Here is a 22,309-nt window from a genome sequence, read left to right as displayed (position 1 = left end):
TTACTTGAGAAAGGCACATTCTCCTTACATAAACCAAGGTTTCAGGCAAGACCATTGATTATCCACTGATAGACCTGTTCAGTAAAGCTAAATTACAGAAACTTGAACAGAGAAGAGATGTCCTAATTAGAGTGACTTGCGGTAAAATGAAAAACTGGGTTAAAGTAACATTACACAGAAAAATGAACCTTGTAAAGGTAAGTGGATGTTAGCAAGAAAAGTTTATGAAAACCTATGTATCAGCCATGGAAAAGTCAGGAAGAGAAGAAGTGCATCTAATTAAAATCTCTGTCTTAGCATGCACACAACAAGCTGACCGGCTTTATTTTCCATCCACGCAGAACAAATACAACACCATGCTAAGGTATCATTGGGAGTGAAGAATCACATCACTCTTGCAAAAAAAGCAACCAAGCATCTCAAGAGGTGCAACTATTTTACGCTAAATGCTTAGAGAAGAAATTGTGAACTCAGTTCCTACATTACAATGGTGTAGTTTTAAGTCAATACAGAAACAAAATTCTTGATGTTATTACGTGCATAACCAAAGCTCTGGCAAAGATCGGTTTCTAATGATAGAACTGAATGGCAGTGAACCGAAAGACCACTGGACATGTTCAAAAAACCAAAGATACTGAAAGGCTGATATGAACTCACATGATTATTATACAAGACTAACGAGAAAGTACACAGAACTCAAGAGATTTCAGAAGCTGCTACAACATAATTAGCTAAAACACAGATCAGCAGGGATATCAGTACCAACTGCAATCTTTCACAGAACACTGAATCTAAGAAATAATGGAAGCACCTTGGTTCATCCTACTCCATTAGTTGTCTTAAATGACTATCTTAAACCGATGCTTTCAAAGCTGTCTTGGAGGGACTAGGACTTTTCACTGCTGTTAAGGTGAGTGGTACGAAGTCTCATACTCCTTTTGTACTTTTGAAAAAAATCTAAGCTTTATTGGGGTGGGAGGGGAAGTCCTGCAAGCAAGGCACTGACAACTGGGAACTGCCAGTCTTACAGCACTCTTCTGAAGCAAGACTGTGCCCTTGCTCCTTCTGACTCACCACGCATGTCTGCTCTACCCACCTAATTCTCAGCTGCAGTCTCACTGGGATACTGCATTTTCCCCTTTCAGTTCTGTAGGCTATACCATTGCTCCTACTGGAGGTGAATGTGTTCCAGTGGCTCTGCTGCATCACACCTTCATAATACATTTGGCACAATGTCAAAGACCACTAGAAAACAGTCAAAATCCAGATATTAGACAACGTATGACATTGGGATTCCTCATTTGCACATGGATTTATTAAAACTGATTGCTAAGGAGTCAAATCTGAACAGCATTTTGAAGCCATTAGTATTTTTCAGCTCTGATAGCATTTCTTTCATTAAAATTTCCCCATCATTCTCCCATGATCACACAGGCAGGCGCTAAACAGTGTGGTAGCTTTGCCAGGAACTATATTATTTGCTGATGCCCTTACAGCACTGCTAAGGAAAATAATTAGCTAATGAAAGATTTCCTTTTTCAGGAAATAGCCTGAACAGCCCATAAGACAGAAACTGTCAATGACTAATATCGATGACTAACATCACGTTCCCCTGCCTTCAAGGACTGCATTTTATTTCCTGCAAGTTCTAACTCCTTATAAAAAGTGTGCAGATAAAAAGCAAACTCATGATTGAGGGACTTCCTTTGTCAGGGGGCATCTCAGCCAGCACAGACCCTGGTGACAGTCATCCTCTCCTTGTACCTGTCCCCTCCCTGAGATATGTTAGTTTGCAGCAGCAGCTCTGCAGAGCCAGCATCCATCACCCCTCTTCCCTTCCAAATCTATCTCCAGGAAAAAAAGAGGGTACTGTCCTCCCAGTCTTATGCAAGACACACACACACACATATATATACCTGGCACTCAAGGGAGAGGCACTCTGTGGAAACCGAGGCATTAGAAAACCCTCAGTAAGTAAGGCTGGTCCAGCTTCAGATTTGCAGTCCTCCTACTGACTCGAAAAATCACAATTTGGTTGTGGCGGGCCACAGAAAAACAGCTGAGCAGCTAGAGCTCATACGTACAACAGCATTTACAAAATTTCTCATGAAGCAACCGGACCAGTTCCTGCATGGTTCTCAATACACCTGCCCACATCACCAAAGATGGAGAGCGCACAGCTTCATAGGTGTGAAACCACTGAAATTGCCTAAAAGTAGGCAGCTCAGTCCCTGATCATATAAAATATAAATGATGCACCCTCACAACACCTGTGGTGAGCTGAGCGGCTGTTTCAAAAACACATCTTGCTGTGCTGCACATCTGCAATTAAGATCTCCTCCAGAAAACTTCTCTAGTCCCATTTGGAAAGAAAAACCAATGCTCAACAGCTGCCTGAACCACCTCCCAGAAATGTGTCTGTTTATTGCCAGTTTTGTCAGCCTCTAGTGGGTGGGGATCAAGCCCATAAGAAGCACCAGAATATAAAATTCAAACACATTTTCAAAAAACCTCATCATAAAATGCAAGCAAATCAGTTGGGGCAGAAAATCTACACAGACCAAGTAGTCCAATGAGCAAGAAAATGAATGACAGCTGGTTTCCAACAGCTTGCTTGTCTGCACAGGTTCTCTGAGCCTAATGAGGTGACGGTTTATATAAAGTCTTTTTCAGTAGGGGGCACACAGGACTAATTCAGAGCCTCTTGCTTCTCGACCCAAACACTTCCTCTGGAACATAACGTCTTTGCCATCTCTGTCCTTCTGTCAGCTGCAACTGAAATTGGCCAAAGGAAGCCAAAGTCAGTAGAGTACAGCAGGCAAGATGGGACTCACACAAACGTCCTGCCATTGCATTAGCATCCAGACAAAGTGCTACATGTCATCCAAATCAACCTAAAATCACATTCATGTCTAAAAAAATCTGACAAAGACCACAGAGCAGGCTAAGATAAATACACTTAGAAACATTTCACTAGAAAATATGTATTTACTTTCTGCATGAGATGGAGCTTTGAGCATGCTTGGGTTAATATAAGGCCTTGATCCAAGAAGACCAAAACACGTGCTTGCATTTTATTTTTCCCGTGATATAAAGGTCCTTTACAAACACCAAATGGGAAATCTCTGGTACGTTATTCGAAAGCAAAATAAAAGACATCAGTTTTGTAAATCTTTTGATCCGTGTGCTATAACGAACTGGATTTTTTTTTTTTAAGTCGGTCAATTAAGAGCATTCAGTCAAATCTTAACACAGAAGAAAACTGGAGTGAGCTAGACAGAGGTCAAACGCAAGATGTTAAGACTCATCACAATAAAAACTCAAACCTCTGCTGCTTCAGAATGTGACCTGTGACCCTTGAGAGGCAAATGGTATGGAGCACACATCCCACTAAAAGCACCTCCTAAGCTTTCACAGTTTGGAAACTCCCGGACTAGTTTCACCATCGATGCAAAACAGAACAGTTGTGAGTCACAGGATTGCTGTGCTGTAAACCCTGGCTACCAGTCAGGGTTAAGCCTGCAGTGAACAAACCAAGTTCAATGCTAACCAGCGCCCCAGCTTTGCCAGTTCCTGTGAACAATGAAATCCAAAGTCCTATTGGTTAAAGGTCTCTAAATTGCTTTATTGTTATGTGCTAGAAATAAAAGAAATCAATGCAAGCAGGAAAGAAACCCCTCATTGGAGACTTTTGGTCCAACTAAAAGAGAGAACTGAGCATTCTCAGTTTGTGATTATTACTCTTTTTTATTTGATACTATGTAATCTGAAGCATAACCTTCAGGCAAGATAGAATCAAAAATTTCATCCATTCCCTTTCGGATGATCTTATCAGGTAAGTATTTGCACAAACAAAGGTTATCTTTTAGTGTTGTCCTGCAAACAGAACCACTGATAAGACTTTGCTTTTTGCGTTTGGACAAAGCGTGTAGTCATGGTGCTTTGTTAGCACTAAGTAATTGCTCTGCATTTAAAGCCTGTTTATCATCAGCTTAGGTAATTTTTCTCCAGTGGGTTAAATACCCTGACAGCTCTGCTAAAGCTACAACTGATTAATCTGCCCAAGCCTGACACTATAAGCAAAGTACAAACGTGATAAGCAGAGCGAACTCTTCTTTTTACAGCGCAATCAAAAGAAACTAAGTTAGCTGGCAGGTGGGCACAACCAAGTCTCTTTTGTACCAAAAAGCCTGTTGAAACCTAGGGTGGGAGGGGAAGCTGGCACCACGCTTTCATGTGCCAGCCAGGAGCGTCTTGTTTGACCAGGTTGAGAATCGTATGACTGAGCTCTGACTCACGGGAGACGCAGATGCACCAGTCTAGCACGCAGCCCCATGCAGACGTCCTCTCCACCCCTCTGCAGGAAGCTGCTACACCCACAGCTGGCACAACACCGCAGGTACCAAGTCCGTTTCCTCAGCCAGCACACTTCATACCCTGGCACCGCAACTGACACCACCACCAATGTACTTTTAAGCTACGGCACCATGCTGCAAGCTAAAGCAGCTGACAGGCTAGCACATGCCGATTCCACTGTTCCCGGATTTTTTCTGCCCCTAGACGAGGGTCAAGAGGACCTCTGAAGGCCCTGCAGCATGCACCACCAAGAGCTGCGGGTGTGTGCGTAGCACACGGGCAGGAACTAACTGCGTGTGCTCTCATCTCACTGATGGGAGCTCACATTTTTCAGAGTTACTCTTCAATTTTAGAAGCACGGAGGGGTACCAGTGAATTGCCAGTTATCCCAAATATATGTGGCAGGGTAAATAACATCTCTTCCTCGGTTTTCTCTTGCAATTCATTTGACATGGAATCTGTTAATTTAAGGTAGAGAACAGCACCAGAGGTGAGGGGGAAAGGCAGGATTTTTTCCAGTGTTGCTAATTCTTATAGTTTTATTCGGGCTTTTGATTTTGTACTTTCTTGAAAATCCCAGCTCCTGGAAGTATGTTGGGAGAGGAGAAACCCAACTTTCCAGCCAAAAAAGTTAGAGAAGTGGGGCCCTGGAAAACCCAGTGATTTGAAAGTCAGGAGGTAATAATAAATCAATGAATTTAAAGCAAAACAAAACACTCATTTATTTAATTATTGTGGTATTATACCAGATTAATGATTTTTTTCTAATTCTATGGGTTTGGCTAAAAAAAGCGTTTGTGAACCATTTCACATTTGGGAGGTATGAACACTCTTCTGGTTGTGTTCTGGGAATAGCCATTCCTAAATATCTCAGCCCACACTGCCCACAAGCATCCCTATGTTAAAACAGTTACTCTTATCATCCATCAGCGATCCGGAACCAGTATATAAACTTCCAGCTAAAAACTCTCTCTCCTCTGTGGTTACTTGAGCAAGGTTATGGTAACATTGTGAAAGACAAGAATTACTACAGATCAAACTCAGTAATCAAGTGCCGCTCTTACTAGAAGCAGGATGCAGAGAATTAGAAGCACACAGTTTCATTTTGAAATGAAAATAGCTTAGATCCCCAATTAACTTGAAATGAAGAATAAGAAAATGCTCTCTTGCTTTTGTCAGGCACTTCTGAACCCTTGCAGTTTGCTGCTGGAAGTTCTGATATAAAAACACAGGGATAAAAATGACACAAGTCACATTTGATGTGGTGTCTACAACTAAAAGGAACTTCTTTTAGTGGGTATGGATGATGGTTGGACTCGATGATCTTGAAGGTCTTTTCCAACCTGAATGATTCTATGATTCTTTTTAAATCATTACTTTTTTTTAAAGCAACCTAGTCTCAAAAGGTGAATGGAAACTACCATTTTGAAAGATGTCTAATACTGCTGATCAATTTGTCAAGGAGTTGCAGGTGTGCCCCTAGACCTGAAAATGCTAACATGAACTTAAAGACCCACCTGTCCTCTGGAAAACTTATCATATATACCCTGGCATGCTCCTCAGGTGGACACTTAACATAGTAGAGCATTGGCTTGTGCTTTTAACCTTCCCTTGGCTTGAACAGACAGCAGTACTGCCTCCACCCTGGCTGCTCTGGCACACATCTTGTTGCTCCAGCCATTTGTTACCCCTAGTTGAAATGAAAGCTCGAAGTCTACCTTAACTCCATCCCCTACAGTTTTAGCCAAATGCTTTTTAAGATGTTAACCTGCAAGGACCCTGCATGCACAGTTACTTCTTCAAAAAGACATCAGTTGAAGCAAAGAGGTGGTCTGTTTGCAAGAGCTCCATCAACAGGCATACTTTATTTCAGCTACTGCAATGACTACATGCATGCAGGATCTATATAAAACAACAAATGGCTCGTGCATACTTCTCTGCATTTATTTTCTCACCTTTCCTCACTTTGGGGTGTTGTTTGGTCTCAACACTGGATCCTCTCAGGATATCTGGATATCCTCTTTGAATGACTTTATCTCTTGCCCTCTTTCCAATCACCCATGCAACAAATTTTCTCCTGCTGGTCTTACCGTTAAATCAGAGCCCTGAGTGCTATGAAACCACATCCTTGTGTTCCTTTTCTGCTCAAACTTTCTTTTTGCAGTCTCCTGCTTTCACAAGTTGTGTCTTTGTTCTCCTGCTTTGGGATTTTCCACTCTCCAAATGGCCTGCTCATTGCAAAGAAAATGGAGAAAACAGTCTCCTTTGACAGTCTGGACATGACTTAATGACCTTCTGTTGTCCTTGGTCTGAAAGATGACACAGCCCCAGCTTAACATACGTGAGGTATTTGGTGGTATAGCGATTGCATAAGATCACTCAGGATTCCTGTGATGTGTTTAGACAGGTTCCCCAATTGCCACACAAATATTTTTAAAGTAATCTACTCCTGTGTCAGAAGCGATATTTCTAAGGCCTCACTGTAGGAAGTGACAGGACTCTATTGTTCAGCATAACTGAATTTGGGCTTGTTTCGCATCGTGCTGACAGACCGGCAGGCTCAGCCAGGACCACATGTCTGCGGCACTGGAGGTATACCTTTAACCTCCTGCTGCAACAGCAAGCTCTAATTTGGTCTTCCTGTAAGACGCTAAGTAATGCATCCAGCACTGGAGCTTTGCTAGGGTAAAACTGATGTATTGTTGTTCTGGAGCTGATGGACAAATGGCATCAGACGGAGATGAGTACAAAGAGGGAAATTTTTCCATAGAGTTTCTCATCGCCATTCAGAAGATTTATTTACAGAGTGAGGGCACTGCAACGAGCACTAATGTACAGGGGAACATGCTGCAGAACATTTACCTTGTGCCACTGCCATCTGTCTAAAATATCTGGGCTAGCAACACCTGAACTGCAAGTTTAGGTGTATAGCTGAGAGAGCAGACAGCCCAGAGAGAGCTCCCAAGTTGACCTGGGTTAGCCTACCCTACAGTAGACATAGAGGTGCCTGAAGACTTCCCAAAAAATCATTCTGACAGTTGCTTGACCTGAAGAGCCTTCAACCATGACAAGAACAGAGGAAAAGAGGCTGTGGCATACGGACACACTGTTAGCATATCTTATGTCTAGAGATAAAAGGAAGAAAGCAAAACCAGAATAAAACTTGCATCATTCAGCACAGCTTCACAGAATAACCTCATTATTTAATGGACTCTTGAGATTTTCACTCTTTCCTAACTATCAATTTTATTGACTCCATCTTGTTTGCCTGTGCCATTCATTCATCATCCCACAATCTGCAGGTGGTGGTGGGATCTGTACAGCTCCACTTGTACTAATTCTATGTTGGCTCTAGGTTTTGGTCTTTTATGTTTCTGCCTGAACAGCATCCACACAAAGCAAGGCAACCAAAACAAGCGAGAACTTGTTGAGTAAAGACATTTGAGACAAATTACGTCTGTTGCAATACTGAGGTGACAGCCACAGCAAACGAGGCATAACAACGTCCCTTGTAAAACAGGGAGCTCAGCAACAGGTTCAGAGTCTCAGCTGGCTAACCTCAGAGGAATGCTGCTGATATGCACCAGTGGAGGGCCTTATTTCTCCTCCCAGCCAAGTCTGAGTTCCTTTATTTTTTTCCCTTGCAAATATAAAAAAAGCTTAGAATCCAGTGCACCAATAGGTGAGAACAAATCATTATAACTGATGAAGACCACTTTTATTGTGACCCTTCTAGCTACTTTTACGATTTCTTTTGCTTCCTTTCTTCCTTTTTTTTTTTTTCCTTTCTTTCTACTTAGTCACTTGCTTCTTCAAAGTTCACAGTAAGGTTCAGCCCTGAGTGCTCTGCTAGATGCCAAGTTTCAAAGTTCCTAAAGTACCTGTCTATGCACACCAAGCATTATAAATAACATTTCCACATTTAAGCCAACTGGATCCTGAGCTAACCTGGTTTATAGACATCTGGAATTCTTCAGAAAAAGTTACTTGTAAGCACTGTAAACAGTTTTGTCTTCCCAGAGGACACCAAGAGTTTCCAACTTCATTGCCATCCTCATTTTGCAATCCGGGTTCAAGAGCAAGGTATAGATTTAAAGAAGATGATAATGCAAATAGTATTAATAAAAGAAACCTCAGAGTGATCTGCTTTTCCCTAATAAGGCAGGCTCTATCAGTGTCCCAAAGGCAGCAAGGTGCCAATACAATTAATCAGTCTGTTTTTAGTTCTCCCTAGACAGCAATATTAACAGTTTGTTTCAGTCTGTTTATATGGGTCTGACAGGTCTTCAAGATGCTGTGTTCACTTTCTTGTGATTAATAGTCATTCACATACTAAGGTGAAGACCAAGCAGGAAAAAAAATGTTTTCAGAGCAGGACAGATAACTGGATTTTCTCCCCCAGCCCTTCATTTCTAACTAGGAAACAGTACTAAATTTAGGAATGCTGTCTCACCGTATTGTTTAAATGCCTCCTTTTCTTGCAAGTTGCCCGTGTGATCAACCAAAGGGAAATTTAAATCACATATTTTCTTTGTTTACTTTTCAGCTGTGCTCTATAAAGCCATCATATTGATAGTGAATGTCTGCACACTGTGATACTACATGCAGAAAGCAAAGCCATTGGGACCAGTTTTGAGCAAGGAATAACTCCTTCTGGGAAAAGAACTTTTTTTCCTTTCCATTTCTGCAAACCTCTTAGGGGGGAGATCTGGAGGACCAACTGAGCACCAAACCCACCCCAACAGTGACTTCACAGAGCAAGAAGGAGCTGAACTCTAAGGTGCATTTTGTACATTCCTTCAGTGGCTTTTACAGCATTTTTAACAAGTCCTACCAAACTGGAGATGCTTCTCTAGTAAAAAAGCAAACCTGTCTTGGGCTGCGGTCCTCCTCTCCACCACAGAAAGCTTTAATTGGAGACAGTGTGAAGGAACATAAGATAAGAAAAGGGAGCATTTGGAGTATCTCCCTGTTTCCCCTTCTGCCATTCTGGGTGTTTCACTTTGATACAGGGAGTTTTTTTCCTCTCTCCTCCTCGCCCCAAGAAAAGACCATGCACCCATTTCTGTGTTAATTTTTGTCCATTCTCTCCTCTCTGCATTTCCTCAGCACTTGTCATCTCTCCTTTTTGGAGGAAGGGTTTTGGGCTCCCTCTTTGTCCTGGTTTCTTCATTAACTCTTAATTTCCTGAGATCTCTTCCCTCTTTGAATCTCCTCCTTCTCCTGGCTTTCCTTCATGCCTTTGTCTGTAGTCCATTGATTTCTCTGCTTAGGCCTCCTTTGATCTCTCTTCTTTCACTCTCTTACCCAAGTCCATTCACTCTCATGCCTCTTCCTGTCTATTTTAATCAGGGCATTCTTTTCTTCAGCATTTATCAGAAAGCATAATTTCTTCTCTGCCATTTTTTCTGAATGGCAGCCTTCACAAATCTTATTCTCCTTTTAGTTTTATTGCAGTTGAAGAGGATGGCATAGGAAAGTTATAGCTGAATAACAAAACAGCTCTGCAAGATAATACCATCCTCTAGAATAAAAGAAAAATCATCCTAATTTTTAAATTGCTGTAAGCTACCCTATCAAATAATAGGAACTGAGCAGTAAGACACAAACACATATTAACACACAGGGGTCTGACACAAGAACTCAGCAGTACCTTCCAGAAACCTGTTGCTATATCCTTCTCTTAGTTGTTCTAGGTAGTTCATCAAAGCAATGACATAGGTTATGTACCAAATAGCATTACCGCCTCACTCCTTACCTGGGATAAAGATGCTAGTGCAGCCTCCTCTTCCTCCCAGAGAATTCGGGTCCCCCATCCCTAAAACACCACGCTCAAAATACAGTCACTGATGTCATCTGCTTTCTTGCCCTTTAGCAGCTCATAATTCCGAAGCAGTGGCTTTCCTATTTGCGGTCTTGTCTTGCTTACAAACTTGGGGGGATAAAAATGCTTACAGATGCAGGTCAGCTGCCTGTGCCTGGTGCCACTCACCTCACAGTATGGCATGGGCAGAGATATCTCCCCATCTCTTTCAGAGATCCATGACAAAAGTAACTTGACTTTTTTAAGGTTACAAGTGTGGCTTGATAGTTTTAAGATGACTGTTAATTTTTAGTTCCTTGGAAAAATGTTGCAGCAGCTGAATAGACTAAGATACAGCACTTCTAAAAAGAATTTCACTTTTTATAAAACTAGTTTCCACCACAGAAAACTCAATATGAAACACCTTCTGCTGTGCTGTGACCATGTGTTTTCCAATGAACAGAACACTGAGCACAGCCACATCATGGATGGAAAAGATAGTGGCTGAGCAAGAGCACAACTACTCTGGTGTCACATAAATCACATGCTGGGTCATGTGCCAGGGGACTACATCTGGCCTCTGCCTTTGTGTGAGATCATATCACAGAAGAGGGCAGAAGCGCTGGACAGGTGGTTGACTCTGGCCTCCCTCATGTTTTGCCATACTGTGAGGTGTTTCAAAGGTCCCAACAGTTGCTACCACGTTGTGATGCCACGGCAGGGAGCATGAGGTATCACACCTGACTGAAAATACTCATGCACAGCCAGAGACCCCATGGAGGAGTAAAAGATGCTCACCACAACATGTGACCCCTGCGCTAATAGTTGTGAAGAACAACTTCAGATACTCAGACCCTATAAAACCATTTTCTTTGGCAGTAGATAACCCAGCTGCCCAGGGAAGTCAGATGCAAGCACAAACATCTTTCTAAATGGGTAACGCGTTCAGAATAAGATTGCAAGACAAAAAAAAAAAAAAAAAAAAAAAAAGAAAAAAGGAGAAAAGCAACATGACAAGGACACTACATCCTTGTACTGTATGTTGTCTGTGGTTCTTACCTTCTACGCAGATCTTCAGCCACTGCTGCTCTGCAGCTGAACAAATAGGCTCGGAGAGATTTTAGCTGCTGTCTCAGGCGACCAACAGTTGCCAGAGGTTCAACATGCTTGTACAACATGGGATTTTCCTGCTGGATATCAATCAATGGCTCCTCATAAACATATTCCAGGAACTCTTTGGCTTGCTTTGATACCTGAAAAATAAAGCAACCAGTTTAGCTAGGCTTTCCTCCCAACTTTTTTTAACTAAATCTTCCCCTCCATGATCTGTCAGCTATTCTCTGCATCTGAAAACTTACTCTGTTACCAATTACAGATGAAGACAGAGCTGAGAGAGATCCAATTGTCTCTGCTTATAGCCAAGTCAAACTTCATCAAGCCCATCAAAGTTGAGTGTATCAGATAATTCCTTATTTACCCGAAGTACAGCAGTATTTGCAGCCACACATGTTTTCACTGCAGGGTAACATAGCTTACTAGATGTTTTTCAAGCCTAAAAACTGAATACCAAGTTTCTTCCCTGTTAATATTTTTCTGTTTGTGCGCTGCTTTCTTTTTGGCAAGAAGCAAGTGCTTAGGTAAGTGCCAAAGCACAACATTAGAAAACGAAACATACACACTGCAAATCCAATCACATTGTACTATCCCAGGGTACAGAACTCCAGTGCAAAGTACTACTCCCATTTCCTTCATGCTCAGCCAGTATGGTTAAAATTATGTAAAAAGAAAATAATCAGAAGCACATCTATCAAGTTGCAGGGTTTTTTTAAATACAAATAAAGTTGAATTTTACTGGTATTACTCACAATGTTTCATCTGCAAGAAATTTTTCTTATGCCTTTTTCATGATAGTGCTCTATCTCCACCTGCAAAGAGCTACTGTAATCTTGATAAATTAATGGGACTTAGGTTCCCACTAGAAAAGATACTACTGTTTCTGAGGCAAGAAGGCCAAATTCCCTCTCATTCCTTACTCCTGCATTTTATCACAGCTGGAAAAGAGAAGATGGGATTACCTGAAATGAGCTGCAAATCACTTGAAACTGTGCTGTAGAAATACTATTCCTTCCACAAGTCAATTAGTCCTCCTGGACCTTTAAATCACTGTTTACACTGAGTCGAGGGAGGGATGAATTAGGCTAACAAAAGGAGAAAGGGCACACCATAGCCTCTTGAGATTTAAGATGTTATTTCCCTTCTGGTGCTGTAAGGTAGGAAGTAGGAAAAAGCAATATATGTCTTTATAAATAGCACCACTTCCAAAACCAGCACAAGTTACTGGCTATAGGAGTCACTAGCTACTTAGAGGGAAAGCTAGCCCCAAATGTAACCCTTTCACAACGCATAATAAAGATATAAGAAATAACGCGAAAGCCAACCTTCCCACCAATAGCTACACAGATAACACAATGTGTAATTTTAAATACAGTAGACCATAACTCCACAGGTTCCCCAGGTCCTGAAGCTGTACTAAATATCTCACCTATTTGTATTAGACATCCCACTAATTTATTTTCTTTTTTTTTTTTTTTTTTTAAATAAGGCAAGTACAAGGAATTGTGCTGTCTGAATGGAAGCACAGGTAACATGCTGTGTTGGCAACTTGGATTTTGTAGAACAAAACTCTACAAACCCCAAATATGTCAAGTTTTCTAACACTAGCAATGTTGATGTTTTATTAGACATGCTAACTGCAGTGCACAAAAGAGACTGCAGTTAAACAACCTGCTTTTACAATCATTAAACTATTTGGCTCTAATATCTCAGCAATCCCCTGACAACTGCTGTATCTATAGTAAATATTATTCCTCTTCCACCAATGGACAAATTAAGGCACATATTCAGTGATTCCCTAGGAGGCACATGAATGCTTGATACAGCTACTAGCACCTCTGATCAGGAGGACCTGGTGCCCAGTGTTCTTTGTAGACTTACTTCCTTGCCTTAAACCCCTGCTGAAGTGATGGGCTCCTCATCCACCTGCCCTACTGTCTCAGGAACCAGAGGGCGATTACTGTCTAAGTACTACACCCATGTCTGTGCACACTTCTACCCTGTATGGGGCAGCCCTCCTGAGGCTGCAACATTAAGAGCACAGAAACAAAAAAATGCCAGAATTGAGGTCACCTGAGTGACTCTGCAATACATGTGCACTATGATGACGAAGTATTATTGTGTGACTCTGGTGCTGCATGGTCTGAATGAAGCCTTTGAGGAGAGAGGAGCAAAGCAAACCTTTCTCTCTTTTTGCCAATACAAAGTACCTGCAGAGTGTTGATTGCAGGAGAAGTAGCTTTGTCCAGCATCACTGGCTGACAGGTAGGTGTCGGTTCACTCTGCACGCCTGACACAGGCACACAGGTCATGTAAAACATTAACCTACCTTGCTAACCATAGCAAAGTTACAAGAAGCTGAAATGCAGTCTTATAATGGGAAGGATCAGGCAGTCATTATAATTCAGCTTGCTACCAGCCAATATTCTAGTACATGACTAGCATACTCACAGTCCCCCAGTTTTACTGGGCAGACTAGACAATCCTATTAAATAAGCCAGAAGGAGTAAGAAGATGCAAAGTGCAACAGGGTTTTAGCTTTAAATGTCATACAAGGATGGATGCTAACATTTCCAGACCTTTCTCTTCTAGAGGCTGCAAACTTACAGTTCAGAATTCAATTTACCAGAAGTCAGCCTCCCTTGAAGCCTTCTGGCACAGGGAGTTCATTTCCTGCTGTGTTTGTCTGGCATTTTGCACAGGCTGGAAGCCACCTGAACCGAACAGCAATACTTACTGGGTTTTGCATGCAAACAGTGAAAACAGTTGGCCTAAGTAAAAAGAAGACAGGATGTTCACAAGATTGCCTCTTTTCTTTTCCCTTCACACAAACACATGAAAAACACAAATACGAAAACAGTAGGGAGACTGGAAAAAACAGTGAACCTGGGGACTGAACTGCTGCTTTGGTTATGACAGAAGAAACATGCCTAACTGCCAAGTCCTTTCAAAGAGCTTTTACTGCAGTCGAGGGGATTTTTCTTTTCCTACCTATGAGCTTTCAGGTGTTAAGTGCATTGTTGTTTTTCAAGATCCTGGGTATGGGAAGACACAGCTCCACAGATTTCTACCAGTTCTGTTTTTTCATGACCCGTCTTGCCAAAAGCAGACAAGAACCCCTCCATTTGCAAAACTTACTTCATTGATGCAAGTTTCCTTTACAGCTGCTGCTCAGATACCTAGGAGTACATGAAACATAGAAGGGAAACACGCCCAATTACATTGTATTATCATAAAAGCTGGTGTCCTAGAGTACCTCTTGGTGCTTGCTTTGCCAGAGACAGACGGGACAGACCCCAGAAACCCCTGCAGAGGCAGGGAAAAGGTGGTAGTGAGGAGTGAAGGTTTTCAAACCCTCATTCACTTTGTTTCCATTTGGTGGACTGACAGGCACATTTCAGACTGTGTGAAACACAGAAGCTTTTGAAGACTGAAGCCCTCTTTCAGTTCTGACCATCAAACGTGGTATGTGCTTATTTCCTGCAGGACCTCTCTGGGGTATGCGATGAGTCCAGCCAGTAGCAAGTCACCCCCACAGAAGCTGCACTTTCAGGCATTGCTGCGCTACCTGTGAGGAGCTGGGCTGTGCATGTAGGAGAAGTTCTCTTGTTTAGCTTCATTTTAAGATGTTGCTACACAGCTTAGTGTGGGCACACTGGCCAATTATGGGAGGTGAAAAGCTGACAAATTGAGTTACCTTCCTTTTAAAATGAGCCCAAAGAAAATCAGTACTACCAAAATCACCTCAAGGAAGTGGGACAAGATATCTGTCTTTGCCAAATCAACACATTTAATCAATATGCCACTAAGGAATCATGCAGTTTCATTATAACTATGAAGTGCAGCAGCCAGCACTAAGTTGCTTTCTAGATGATACAGAAGAAATAAACATCAGACTTTATCTCTGAATGGAGAAAGGAGATGCAGATGTAAAAGTGCAGGCAATTATGTAAGCTGCCTCAGAAAAGTACTGCTTAGTTCCCATGGAGGCATAGCAGGGACAGAAATAAAAGCACATGTATACAGAATTGAACAGAAAGGGGAATATCCCAAAGATTTCACAAAAGTAACAAGAACTACTTGTTATTTTATGCCATGGATGGGATGGAGTTGAGGAGATCCAAACAGTGATCACAGCTCAATTGTCACACTGCCACTGTGGCACATGATGTCCTCTTCACCTTCCTTCCCTGCCTTAGCTTCTGCTCTAACAGTTGGGGATGTTGTAATGTTTTCCTACCTAAGGGATGCTGGTCCTTTCTTAAATCCACCTCTCTGAGCATTTTGGCACAGAGACTGGTAAAGTACCTGCACAGAATTTGCTTGTGCTCCCAACCCACCTCACAGCTGTTCTGCCTGTCTACAAAAAGTGCAAATTGATAACTTCTCATTATTATAGTGAGATTACAGTAGACTAAGTTTTCAACGAATGCTTAAGCTTGAAAGTCCCATTTCCTTTTGTGCCTCAGCTGCCTATACCAAGACCACAGAAAACAGAGCATAGTTTTTACCCTGCAGGTTTAGAAAACAAAACAGTTTATTTGCTTGGCAGTATTACTGACAGCTTGATAGGAGGTCTTTGCCTTACCATCCACTTGCCCCTCATCACAGCTACCTATACTACCATGGGCTAGCAAGTTTAGTCCTTGGTAAAGCATCCCAAGAAAGAACTCTTAAATATTTAGTCCTAGCTTCTAGGAAAGGGAGGTGTTTTTGTCTCCACACATAGGAGCTTTGTAATTCTGAAGAATCTTGCATTTCATCATGCAAGACTATCATTTTCCTGATGGCAGGCTCTGGCTACCTTTTAATAATCTCCCCTTCTGACAAATTTCTTCTTCAAGAGAGCTGCTTTTCCTCTAATAGGGCAGTTACTGGTTATTTTTTTCCTTTTCAAATAGCCCATAATAATAATATTTGCAGACACAAAACATCAAACAGCCTCTCCTAACAGTGGCTGCTAGGTCTGAGGCTCTAGCATGGTCTGGATTCCTTATGAGTTAGTTATTGTTTCAGCATATGCTCCCTGAGATGGCAAAACAACACTGCTACTGTGTTTGCTGGCATAATGCTTTGAGGCATGTAATCAGTTGCTCTTATCTAGCAACCAGCCACCAAGGCAGCAGCAAATAGCAGATTACAGAAGTTTTAGAAAAGCTGCTTGTGTGGCAAATGAACAACTGTAGAATTTTCTCTTTATGTTACTTTCCGCTGCCTGGTCCAAATAAGTGCTATAGCAACGTCCTTCTAGTGTCCTCGAAATATTCGTGCCAAGAGATAGGACATAGTGGGCCTTGCAAACACCATGTTTGGATATGCCAGTTTACGGTGGGCATTTCCACTATTTAGCATCCATCACCAAGCAGTGCCAGTCCGTAGTCCCTAGTGCTTACGGAACAGGTAGTCCTCAAAGGCCCAATAACTGCAAAGATTAGGGCTAAAAGGGAGGTTTCACTGTTGCCCCTCCCTGTCTCTTGAACAACCAGATAAGCAATGATGGAAAAGATGCCACCAAGAAAGAGGAGCATGGCTGCTCCTGTGGCGGAACCCCTTAGGCCTGGCTAAGGAAATTGTGATGAAAACATGTCTTGTTGAGAGAGCGTGGCTCATTCTGACAAGATGGACAAAGACAGTACTAGCAGTCAATAACTGTAACCTTCAACAGTTGCAATGTCTGTGTTTCTGTCTAAAGAGCAATTCAGTTCACCTGCTAGCAAGCCAACCTGCAGGGAGATTACCTTGTATTTGGAAGTGTCCCAGTTATGAACCAGCCGTGCAGGGATGAGGAAGCTGTCATCCACATGGCAGGTGCTGCAGTAATACCATCCACTGTAGCTGCACACCTTGGCTTTCCCATTGGACAAGCCTATGGAGCGCTGACAGCCTGGAGAAGAGAGAGGGGAAAAAGTCTGGGTTTGTACACCATGCCAGAGGTACACACTCAGGATGCTGTAAGAAAAGTAATTATTCCCCCATCTGAGACCCTTTTTAAATTTTATTTTTTTATTTTACCAATAAGCCATTTCTCATTCCCTAAATAATAGGGGAATAAATATCAGTATTCTTGGACTAGCGTTGAACAAGCATACACTAACTTGGGCATCTATGACAAAGAGTTCAGAGAGCCGTCAAAGGATACTTAGCACTAAGGATACTTAGCACTTCTAAAGAAACAAAGGCAGAAGACCAGCTTTGAGACACTGGGCACTTAAAAGCCATGGCCATCTGAAAACCATGACCTGAAGCTTAGACAGAAAACAGCAGATCACAGAAGCACTGTGTGCTTGCTTCAGACAGCTCCCATTTTCCCCACAACAGAATGGGCCAGCATTGGCTGCCTGGAGGAGCACAAGCCAGCTCCTGCTGACAGCCAGAAGGGATGCTGACTTGGCAGGTAAGATTCAGCCACAGACCTAGCACAGCCAAGGCAAACCACAGTCAGACCATGAAAAATAACTGTGAGCAGAAGTCACATTAAGAACGAGTAGTCCTTGACTAGCAGTAGTGACACAGCTCAGTTTCCTGCAGGTGTTGTTTTTTTATTTTCCTTACAATTGGATTACCACGTGTCTTACAAGGTCTGAGGTCTGCCTGATACTTTTTTGTCAGCTGGATCCCTTGCCTCTTCCCATGCCCTCTTATGGGGAGTCGCTGGGGTAAAACAATGTATTCAAAAGCTGCTGCTTTAGTTGGAAAGAACTAAGGCAGAGCTCTCCTTTGCCTGACCACCTGTTTTCACAAAACACATAGAAACTCAATGTATTTGACACCTCTGTCTTTCTCTCAACTGTAACTAAAACAAGCCAGCAGATTCAAATAATATTAGAGTGGAGGGTTGAAGACAGACAGCACAGTCACATTAAACAACCTGCTCAGGAAGCAAGACTAAAAATGTTTGGATAAGATGTAATGGGATGTCTGTGGTTGCTACTAAGATCTCTTTGAAACAGCACACGTGATGGTATTTCTGCTTTTCCTTCCAATACTAGTATCCCCGTATGACATTTACAGCTACCAATACAATTAGCACCAGACCCACACTCAGGCATGTGCCATATGCTCAGTCTCTGCTGGAGCTGGTTAGTAATGCTGATTAGCAGAAACCTTGTACATCACTTTCACAGCAAAAGTATTCATTAAACAGAGTTTTTCAGGCAGAAGTGAACTGACTGACTGGTTTTGTCAGTATAACTGATATTTTTTAGTGTAATTATGTAACTTCTCCCACTGAAGTAATCTTTTTTCCCCAGTAGAAGTTATCCTGATTTGAGGAGAGATTGCAGCTCAACTACTTGAGGTACAAATCGAACTCCTCCTTCTCTCCATTAGCTGATGCTACCATGTCCCCTCTGCTCTAATCAAAATAATTAGAATAACCTGACCAACACAATCAGTTCACTTCCTCCTCTTTCACACTCCAGAGCCATTTGGCCATTGATTCTCTGCAATACACACTATCAAGTGAATCAGTGTGGGACATGTCCTCTCTCCATCTCCCTCTCTCCCCCCTCCTCTCCCCTTTTGTTTTTAAGTGAGGATGTGCAGTTTCTTGAAAAAGGCAAACATATAAACAGGTCAGTTGATGAAAGAGATATTTATGTTAATATCTCCTCCTTTACCATTCATAAGATCAGAGCATAAGTATAAACATATATCTCAAGTGGTATAACTCAACATACATAATGCAAAAATGTGATCTCATCTTAGCTAATCAAACAGAAAACCCAAACATGACTGTAAACTACTATCATTGTAGAAATAATTTCTGTATGGCAAATATTAGCAGAACTTTTTGCAAAGCAGTATTTTTAGGGCAGAAAGAATGCAGGTATGCCTTTTATAAGGGTAAAGTCAATTCAAGTAATTCAGCAGTGTGTTACAAAAAAAGATGACGTATGACTGTGACTTGGGATCAGAACTTAGGAGCCAAAAACTTCATATTTCTCTCAGTGCAAAGCACACATTTTCCCATCTTTCCTTTCCTGTTCTTTTCTTTTTTTCCAAAAGCAGCTTCTTGACTAGTCAGTTAAAAGAGTTTCCACACAGTCCTCCTCCACTATGCTGTTACGGATGAAGTCAGCAGACACACCTAGTAGTAAGCTCAGTATCAGTGCTCCGTAGTACATATAGAACTGTTCTTTCAATTTTTAAAATGCATTCATACATAAAAGTAAAGGTTTTGAACAGCTGACAAGACATGAAATACCATTCCTATTCATCTGACATGACATTTGCCTGACTAGTAGCCTTAGAAGATACTTGCAGAAGGTACTCACACTGTTGCTATGGAGCCCATGCTTTTAAAAGCCCAACAGAGGTAAATCTTGCCCCACTGTAAAGGAAACAGAGAAGTATGCCCACTCCTCCCCTCATGGAGCAAGATGAAGGAATCTATGAAAGAGAGCATTACCAAACTAAATGGGAACAAGCCCTCAAATAGGATGTTTGTGTTGGCAATGCTCAGTACAGCACATTCTCCTGTGCCAGCCTTGCTAAAAGAAGTGAAGTCTGATTTTTTCTCCTCACTAGTTGTCTCTGAATTTCCTATCGCTGAAAAGCACTGAAGCATCTGCCTCAAACTGGCTCCAACTTCAGCTTTCATTACACACAGCCATCACCTCACACTGGGTGAAACAGAGACTGCTAAATAATATGTAGTATTTTCTAGCTCAATGTGTTTGGACCAGCTGATGAAGTACTGGTGGTAAAGCTGTGTCTGAATGAGACTGCAGTCTCCTAACTCAATGCCATTGAAACCTTCATAAACATTCCACACTAGCCAACACTTACTCGTCTGGAGGATGAGGATGGGAAAGGACACACTGATTTCACCTAACTGCCACTGTGCACTCCCTGCCACTCCACAGGCTGCTAGTTTGTCTTAATGCTTAAACTGCTATCTATTAGACTGAAGACAAGAATAAGCTAAACTCCAATTTGAATTGCCATCACCCTAAACTAAACATTTGCGGTTTAGAAGTCACCATTTTAAGGCCTGATTCCTTGCAACCTCCTAGAGCCAGACACTCACTCCAGTCCACGGAGAGTTTCCTCAGGAGAGAAATATCAAAGCACAAAAGTGCTGGGGGGGGGCTTCCCTCCTCCTCCCTATCTCCAGACCATAAGAACTGAAGGTCTCTGGGGTGAGGAGTGTCTCAGCAAGCAATCTTGGATGCCTTTCCCTTCAGGAAGGGTAGTTTTATAAGGTGGAAAAAGTAGAAGAACTTCCTACCCAAGCAGCATGCATGCATTGCTTTCTCCCTTATTCCAGCCCTTCTCTGAGCCCACGTTTGTTTCCTTGTTCCTCAGAAACACATTTTTACAGAGTATTTATCATTCCTCTTCATATCCTCAAGTAAATCATATTCTGCAAAGCTACATAACAGTTGTAAGGTCAGGGTATTTTAGATGAGAATATGGCACTGGCACCTACCTTACATTTTCCCTTACCTTACAAGCTTTGCTGTTTGAAAATCACCATCTATCTTTCCCACTCCTATCTGTTGTGATTCATAATGATGGCTATTTCTACAGTCCTTTCAAATCAAGTTATCAAAGCACTGATTCTCTTTGATGTTATGCAGTTCAAAGTGATGTAGTGTGACAAACATATTTCTGTGGCATAGACCACTTATGCTACTTTGTTTTTCTAAGATGGGAAAAAATAAAGCAAGAGTGAGAGAGAAAGAAGAGGAGGATAGAATAGCTTGTGGCTTAATGCCCTTGGAAATCCTGCACCTGGACATTCAGGTACATAAACCTGCCATCATGTTTACCAGAAGCAAAGCTAGTACTGACTCCTGGCTTTAAACTCTTGAGCACCCCTCGCTATCTGAGCAAGATAGTCAGATGTAGCTGACCACCTCAGAGATTGGTAACACAACTCAACAAACAGTTTAGGGTGGAAGAAGGACCATTTAATGTTTGCAGAGAAAACACTGACTTGCCTATAGCTAGAGAAAGCACCTTCCACAGGATGGGGGGAAAAAGCAGCATAACTCTCACCAAGCCTCTATCACCTATTTCTAATGCTCAACACAGAATATTATCCATATAACATCTATACAAAGGTCTGGAAAACCCTAAGCCTAGAGCAAAGAGAATACGGTGATATTTACTATTACTCCAAATCACCCCTACCTAAAGGATGTTATAGAGCAAGCTACAGAGGGAAGAAGTATAGCTGTAGGTATACTGTTAGCAAAGTGAGGGAAGGAGTAATCCCAAACCTTTCATCACAGAAAATATAACAAAACAGCCTTGGAATCAAGCAAAGAAAATAGGGGTTAGAAAAAAATAGCAGCAAGAAAGCGCTACTGGGCACAGATGAACCTCTCTCAACAACATGTCTGTGAGCAGAGCAGGAATATCAACATCAAGAGGCTCATCTCCAAGCGTTAAGACTTTGGGAAGAAACAAGTACAGGAAGATCAGGTTTAAAAAGTTGTAACAAGTCTCTCTCCTTGACTTAAGGTGGTAGTGAGGATAGTATGGAGGAGGAATCCAAGACACTTGAATACAATTCTTCTGCATAGTGTGGAAAACACCATTTCTGCCACTTTCAGGGTGTTGCATACTCTTATGGTCAAGGAAGACACACACAACTGTTCTTTTTATCCAGATACCTTTTTCTTTAATCTTTTAGCAAGATTTAGCAAGAAAAGCTCCACAGTGAAACAGAGAAAGTGGAAGACCAAACTAGAATTAAGTACACAACTGTTTTCCTTATGCAATAAAGTTCCCTGCTTAGTATCAGGAAAAAGCAACTCCCCCATGATTGTGTACCATAATTAAATCTGTGACAGATTAGCTTAGAAGCTAATTCATTTAGAAACAACATACAACATGAAGAAAAGAAAATAACCCACAGACTTCAAAAGGCTTTCAGCTTGATAAAGCCATAAAGCAGACTAAACAGGAGCACAGCAAAAAAATTTTCAGTGTTAGATCAGGCATACAACATTGCTCTAGCTGCTCAGCACAAACAGAAAGAAAAGGCGAGAATTACTTCAGCTGCTGGCCTCATGTTTCTGTGCA

The 22,309-nt window shown here is 41.8% G+C and overlaps 1 protein-coding gene across 11 annotated transcripts in view; it reads right to left on the bottom strand.

The window, feature by feature from the left end:
* Positions 1–22,309, bottom strand: part of PLEKHM3 (pleckstrin homology domain containing M3) — a 126,439-nt gene that overhangs the window by 69,874 nt on the left and 34,256 nt on the right. For all 11 annotated transcript variants that reach the window (XR_012650444.1, XR_012650445.1, XM_075028186.1 and 8 more), the window contains exons 4-5: positions 17,011–17,156; positions 11,219–11,412 (exon numbers count right to left, since the gene is read on the bottom strand). Coding sequence is in view for 9 of the 11 variants with exons in the window: in XM_075028186.1 (XP_074884287.1) it covers positions 11,219–11,412; positions 17,011–17,156 (340 nt within the window). In the remaining 2 variants the exon portion in view is untranslated. The remainder of the gene's footprint in view (positions 1–11,218; positions 11,413–17,010; positions 17,157–22,309) is intronic.

Source organism: Buteo buteo, chromosome 5 (genome assembly GCF_964188355.1).
Source record: "Buteo buteo chromosome 5, bButBut1.hap1.1, whole genome shotgun sequence".
In the NCBI taxonomy this organism is placed as follows: domain Eukaryota; kingdom Metazoa; phylum Chordata; class Aves; order Accipitriformes; family Accipitridae; genus Buteo; species Buteo buteo.
Note: the sequence above shows the minus strand (reverse complement) of the source record. Positions and strands in the feature narration are given on the sequence as shown.